General features: G+C 42.1%; 1 protein-coding gene across 3 annotated transcripts in view; it reads right to left on the reverse strand.

Moving 5' to 3' along the window:
• cep350 (centrosomal protein 350) overlaps window positions 1–6,790 on the reverse strand; it is a 31,969-nt gene extending 25,179 nt beyond the window's left edge. For all 3 annotated transcript variants that reach the window (XM_084011904.1, XM_084011903.1, XM_084011902.1), the window contains exons 1-8: window positions 6,465–6,790; window positions 4,083–4,171; window positions 3,879–3,922; window positions 3,644–3,752; window positions 3,398–3,563; window positions 1,898–2,559; window positions 1,629–1,742; window positions 1,266–1,394 (exon numbers count right to left, since the gene is read on the reverse strand). In XM_084011904.1, the coding sequence (XP_083868030.1) occupies window positions 1,266–1,394; window positions 1,629–1,742; window positions 1,898–2,559; window positions 3,398–3,563; window positions 3,644–3,752; window positions 3,879–3,922; window positions 4,083–4,167 (1,309 nt within the window). In that variant the 5' untranslated portion in view covers window positions 4,168–4,171; window positions 6,465–6,790. The remainder of the gene's footprint in view (window positions 1–1,265; window positions 1,395–1,628; window positions 1,743–1,897; window positions 2,560–3,397; window positions 3,564–3,643; window positions 3,753–3,878; window positions 3,923–4,082; window positions 4,172–6,464) is intronic.
• Window positions 6,791–7,335: the final 545 nt, after the last annotated feature.

The raw sequence follows: 7,335 nt of genomic DNA on the forward strand, positions 1-7,335 counted from the left end.
GTGTGGAAGGACGATGAAACAAAAGAACTTGTTGTTGCCCAAATCCCCCAAGTGTATTTTCCTCCTTGCTCCTAGTAACTGTCTGGCAGACACATTTGTTATTTCACACACGCTATCCCAGCCAATCTCTGCTGCTCAGTTTGCTGCCACCAGCACACTACAATGAGTGTGTGTAGAACTATATTTGTGGTGCTCAGAGCACTGGAAATCACATTTCCCAAACAGTCTCTTTACGTGGTATCGCCTTATCTCTAGAGCTCTTTTCACTATGACTGCATTCCACCGAAGAGCAGTTCCTAGTAATGAAGCTGTACATCCACTAACCAAGCAGCTGTTTGTACTGGGCGGATCGGCAACTGAACCTGGCCACAGATTTCAGAGGGCTATTTATAGTGCTGTGCCAGCGTGAAAGAGAACAGCCAGACTTCAGAGACATCGCAGAAGTTGGAAGAAATACAAGTATACATTAGTCATAGAGTGAAGAGCTAGGCCACAGGAGAGATATAATTTACAGTCAGCTTTTAGGTATTCCAGACTTCATTTTTGGTACTGTATATTTCAATTGTTTTTGCAATGTGACTAAATTATTAATTTGGATGTTTGTTTTATATCTAGTTAGCAATCATGTTAACGCGTGTGCCTTTGGAAGCATCTTTATGAATGGAGAGGGTGGTGGTGTTTTCCCAGCTGTCAGAGGTATGCTATGCCCAGGTTACAGCGGTATGCGGCGATGATTCTTCTATGTGGGTGTCTGAATGCTACACAAACATGCACGTCACACATACTGAACATTTCTTTAGGGATTAGAGTCTTGACACTGCTTTAGAAGCCAGCAATGTCTCTGGTTCATGTACTGGAACACACACACACACACACACACAGGCCTGTTATGGGACAACGGAGTGGATGGGAAAAAAAACACTACAGTGTGCAGTCTGTCTGCAGAATTCACAGCATGACATCATTTAGATCACAATGAAAGAATGTATGATTATTTGATGCTGAGCGTGCATGTTAACAAAGTCAGCACTTTATAAGTCTGTAACAGTCATTGTGGCACAGAGACTAGAGCACCAGGCCAGTTGAGAAAAATCTTCAGAGCAAACCGATAGATCAACGCTTGAGGCTGCCGTTTTTGATCCATATGCACCGACCCATGACAAAATCCTGCAGGATGTTCCCCATATTCAGCTTTCTTACAGTGACTAATTAAAAATGCATCAGAGGGTGGGTTGGCCCTCCTACATAAAAGAGGATTATTATACCTGGTTTTGCATTTAGGTCAGAGGAAGGGACGGCTCTGTGGACCTTCCTAACTGGTTTGGGAGGCCTCCTCTCTTTGGACCTGTCTGCTCTCTGTTCCCTCTGTTGCTGATGTCTGGATCTGGTGCTCTCTGTACACAGAAGACACAATCGAAGAATAAGCAATACATTGACAATTACTCTCTCTCTCTGCCATGTCATAACTAGGTCAAAGCCGAGGACCACAAAGACCCAGGCATGTCAGATTTCACCAATAACTGTCATTTTCCACATAAAACTCACAAGGATTTCTGCTACAAGCCCAAGTAAAAACATGAATAAAAACATTTAGCAATGAGAAGAAAATGTTTGTGTACTGTGCTTACCAACAAACTGGCGTGACAGGTCTCTGTATATTTCTCTGCTGAGATTATGAAACTCTTCCTCCTTCCAAACTCTCCCATCGGGAGTCTGGATCTTTGTCTCAGTACTGTTGAAACCTGGGAGTATAAAGATTGAAGACGTAAGCTGTAGCATCCTGTTTCCTATTAACCTAAAATATGTATTCCCTAAACATCAAGCTATTCACATATTATCTCTATATGTAACAAGAGGTCAAACAAAGAAAGAATGGGATATATACTAAATGATGTACCTTTGTATATAGGTGCAGGTGGTGCAGCTGCTACTTTCCGTATTTTGGCTGTGAGCGTGTTGCTAGTACCAGCATTGCTACTCCCCACATCTGCCATAACGGGCTGCTCCAGATTACCCAGCAGCTTCTCTCTCTCTGCAGCCTCCTCCAGATGTTGCCTCTGCCTTCGAATGCGCTCTTTGAGCTTCTCCAGCTTATCATCGGGCTGATGTCGCCTTAAGTTCTCCAACCGCTGGGAAGCTGAGCCAGGGCTGGTGGAGGGTGTGCTCTCCCTTTGCCGTATGGAGCCCGGGGCTCGGGCTGGACATGGGCTTGACTCTTGGTTATCCATTCCAAATTGTGCTTTTGAAGTGCTTTCCTCCTCAGCCCCCTCCCACGCAGGGATTCTTACACCTGTGAGATGCGACTGGTTTCCAGAAGTCCTCAGGGTGTCTAGGGCTGGCTGGTCATTGAGGTAGCGGACTTCTGTGCTCTCCAGAGCTGAGGAGTGTGTGCTGTCCAGGTCCCTGTCTGTCTGTTTGTCCCTGGTGTCTCTCTGGTAGACAAGCTGGCTGAGCAGAGGATCTAAGGGAGGCGAAGAGGATGGGTACGAAGACCCTGGCACTGACTGCAGACTGTAGGCCTCCAGCTGAGAGGAGGGATGTGGTGGAGGGGTGGCCTCCCTGCACACAAACCAGATTACATGGGATCAGGAAAGGGATGAAGATTTACTCTTGATTTACACTGGGTGTACAGAAGGGCACATATGGGTGTGTGGTCAAAAGTTCAATGATGAAAACCATTTAAAATGTACAACAAGAATGAAAATAAAAAGTAGAATATCGTGGAATATCACACTGTTGTGTTTGCAACACTTGTTTTGCTTAAACCTGCGGTAACTGACTCTTTGGCCATTTACAGCCAGCAGAAATAAGTTGTGAACCCAACATTGACATATCCTCCTCACTATTTGCAAACAGCAGAGCCTTGAGCTACTAAAGTACCTTGTGAGCCATTTAGCTACGAGCTATTTAAAAATGTCAAGACCATATGGTCTCTGAATGGAAGTCTTGAAGAGTAAACAGCATTGGAAGACTGCCTGTTAATTAGATGAAAGAGGACTCCTGCTGTATTTACTTAAAACAATGAGCTGACACAATAACGATGAAAATATCACAGCCCAGGTGGGGAATAAACACTATCTTATTCTGTTGTCCCTTGAAAGAGTATGCACACTAGTGCTAGTATGACTAGATTGGTATAATTTCAATATAATTTAAAATAGTATTATTTATAAAATGGTTTCGGCATGCATGTGCAATAAAGACTTTATGCCTTTAGGTATAGTTTTTTTGTAGAAGATTTGAAAAATGATAACCAATGTGATCTGATCATTGTTTGATAGCATAAACCACATATATCCAGGTATGACAGCATACCCTCCTATACAAATACAGCAATGTACGTATAGAGAAGTGGCTAAGGATGTTTCATGTGAGCATTTTAATGCCGTATTCATACCTGTAGGAGGCCAGCGGTTCCCTGAACTCCACGCTGTTGTTTCTGCAGACATTGCTGTCCTGGGTGGCATTTCTCAGGGGGCTTCGTGAGCTGCTCTTTTCTGGGCTCTGCTGACTCCGCCCACCGCACTTTGAAGACCCTCCGTTGTCATCAGCTTGTTGTCTATCTGTGACAGAGACAGTTCAATTATTTATAGTTTGAGAGTAAAAATTTAACTCATCACAATGACCTTTTCAAATAACTCACCCCCACAGCGGACAGTCTTGGAGGATTTCTTCTTGGGGGGACCCATTACAGAGTCCAGCAGAACCCCTGTCCCTGGAGCTGCCTCTAGACGGTTTTCTATATGCCGCAGCTACAGAGGGAGAATACCAATCAGACTCCTTTGGTTATGCAATTATTTAATTATATAAATGGAAATTATTTGCGAGAGGCTGACAAACGAAGAAATTCAGCAGAAAGCTGTTCCTGGTGTACTTACTGCAGCTTTGGACTGAGACGAACTTTTCCATGCAGTTGAAAGCTCTGATAAAGAGGAAGAGAATGAAAAACCAGCTATGGTAAAAGAGAACCTCTCGCTATGTAAACAACCCATATGACACACCTAAATATTGAAAGTCAAATAAAGTAATTGCGAGAACACTATACCAACACTCATACAAATTAACTGAATTTTTGTACACACCTGTGCCAATATTGTGATCGGTAAGCTGCGGAGTAGAGCTTTTAAGAGACACCTCAGTCCTCCTGCTGCTCCTCATCTCTCTCATTCACCTGAAGCCAAGATGAGGCAGAAGCAAAGGATGAAAATAAACAAACAAAACAATTCTTAAAGTAAAAATGAGATAAATCCTCTCTTATAATTCATACCATATACCTCTACAAAGTATGGAGACAAAGGCAGTAACATTTCTGAAATCGGGCAGATAAAACCAAAAATGTATCAAGCACTTTCAAACAAGGAAATTACAGAAACAAGCCTTAGAGACAACTGTCTAAATAGTGAGCCGTTAGCTATGCTGACTATGTGTACAAATGTAAATCATAAAAAATAATAATAGTGTACCGTGTAGTCCAATTAGTTCCTGGTATAACACATGTAACCCTTATGACAGCGTGTTGATAGCACCTTAATGTCACCCTGCCATTTAAAACCGGTTCTACAACAGCACATTCCTCAAAAGTTTTCCATATGGGACGGCAAGAAGAACTAAAGTCTGTCAAATGTCAGTCATGTGATGTTTACTTAAAACACCTGTTAAACCTGTACGGGTAATTAGTCCAACCTATGTACCGCTCTCTTAAGTCGATGACAAAAATATGTGTTGTTCTGTACTTAACACCCCTTGCGTCATAAGGAGTTATTCAGAAGTCATGCCTTTTACTCATAACAATCAGGTGACACGGCCCTGAGGCAATCACAACAGGCGAGAGAACAAGCAGGAAGAAAACAAATGTACTACATTTTTCTACATTAACAGAAGGTATTCAGCCTTCCCCATAAACATGGGGCCATACACGGATGACAACTTTATAAACCCAAAGATACAGTGCGAGTTGAATTATATCCACTAAACAAGACTAAGAACAGTAGTCTTTCCTTGTATCTGAATCAAGAATGGACGGAATCCAAAACGTCTGGTTGAATAGACATGGGAAGCTAAAATGATAATTTAGTATACGTTAGCAAATTCATATACGGAAGTAAGGTTTTCATGTTGTCCTCTTTTGACTATCGAGATGAGCTGACGTAAGCTACTTTGAACTGAAAAGTGCACAGGCCAGCATTACGTGAAAAAGCACTTCTCTGTTCGAAGTAACGTTACTTATCGTTCGTGACAGAGACGTATTATCGCACACTGACATGGACAGCCAAAAAGTTTGTTTTTCTCCCCCCCTCAAATGCTTGTTCAAAACATTGCAACACAGCACACCAGTCTTGTATTACGGCCATATCGAACTTTCCCACCTCAGACTTTTTAAGAGTTCAGAAAGTTCGTTGGCGAACGCATTTGAAATGGTAAACTCGTGTGAAGTTAATGTTAACCCATCAGCAGGAATTATGAGCTTAAGTTAAAAAAAAAAACACATTTCCAGATGGAGTACATGTGATTTCCACTAAAGCAAACACAACCGGGGAAAAAAAAAATCCAAGATGGCGCATGTGTTCTTCTTCGCTTACATACTGAGGAGTTACTCTGAGGTATCGGCTCGGTGCTGCGCCCTAGGGGTGGACGCTACACTACAAAAACAGTCAGGGACAGGGCCGCTGTAATATAGCTTCCGACCACTACTGTCCTCACTCCGCAAGGGACTGCTGGGCAGCACCCGGCCGTCAGGCGAGAAAGAATTAACGTGCCATCTTTGACTTTACGTGGTTTGTTTGACTTTAACTTTAAACCACCCTCAGTCCGTTTGTTACATTACACCGGCACGGTGTCGCCTTTTCTATTGTTTTTAATCGCCGAGAAGTTTACCTTCAATTTAGCGACATAACATTTTCAACATTAGTTTGTAAAACATCCGAGATTGGATCACACGGATAGTAATATCGGGACTCGTACGAGGGCTATTCAAACGCCTAGCTGTCGTCGGTATTAACGACATCGCTGCTATTGTTACAATAATACAAACATAACAATATTTAATCACACAGTGAGTAGTGGTCAACTAACCCCCAACGTCAAAGTCGAGAAATCACCAGTGTCGAGGCTAAAACTGAAACACCCTGTCGGGGAATTACTCTTCCGTTCACTCCCACAACAAAATCCATCATTCAACTACTTTCGGGTGTGAACTAGCAGCCATAGTATTACTGTTAATAAAAAACGAATTATTATTTAAAATGTAACCACAACATATCAACAACCTTTTTTGTCTTTCCAGTTCAGTTGTTGTCTTTAAAAAAGAAATAGGTCAGCAACTCGTTCTAACGTCTCACTTCGAAATGTCTTCGGTCCAGGCAATAGTCGTAGCCGCTAACTCGAGATAATTTACGTTAACGCTAGCTGACAGGAAAGTCATGTATTAACTTAGCCGAACACCTCTTTGGAGACATAATACATACCTTTAATGAACGACCCGACGTGTCTAGATGTCCACATTCATGCTAACGTCCACATGATAAGAAAAACCTAACTTCTCCGGGACTTCTTCTTCAGTTTCGTCCAGCTGTCCGTTTGCTAACGTTAGCGTTAGCTAGCTAACGTTAGCAAGCCGATGTTAGCTCGTAGTTGTGCCAACTAAGCTAGCAACTTTTTCTAGCGACATGCACCCATTGTTGTTTTCTTAGTGTGTGTCCGGGCAATCGGGTATCCAGTTCAGCCGTGAGAGTTCTAGAAGGAAATGTCGCTCCCCGTCTCTGAGGTTGCCGTTCCCGGGTTACTATGTTGATGTTTCTCAACAGTGAAAATTGAAGTATCCAAGACGGGTAGGTAAGCGAGACCGAACTATCGCGAGAGTTGGACCACGTCAACCCGCTCGGAAAGCCCCGCCCTACCCCGAACACACACACACACACACACACACACAGGCATACACTTCACACACAGACCATAAAATCACCTTAAATAATACATGATATTATGATAAATAATTTTGACTAATAAAAACGTTTTCTTTTGTTCCATAGATATATTATTTATAGTAAATTAATTAAATTAATGTTACGTGTGGGTCCTATACTGATGATTATTGTAGCATCTTAAAATTGATAGAAATGTAATTTTAAAAAAATGTTCAAACGTTATTGGGTTGTCTAAATTAGTTAATAGCCTATATAATATTGGCTGTGAAGGCAGTGAACACTGCACCCTACATCACTAATGACAGCTCTATTTGTCCTTAGGCTAGCTGTAAAGGAAGATGTAAAGTGGGTTATATTTTTTTTCCCAACTTAATTTACTTTAGCACATTCACATTTTCAGGAGTACAATAAA

This window comes from Eutrigla gurnardus, assembly GCF_963514095.1.
Source record: "Eutrigla gurnardus genome assembly, chromosome: 6".
NCBI lineage: Eukaryota > Metazoa > Chordata > Actinopteri > Perciformes > Triglidae > Eutrigla > Eutrigla gurnardus.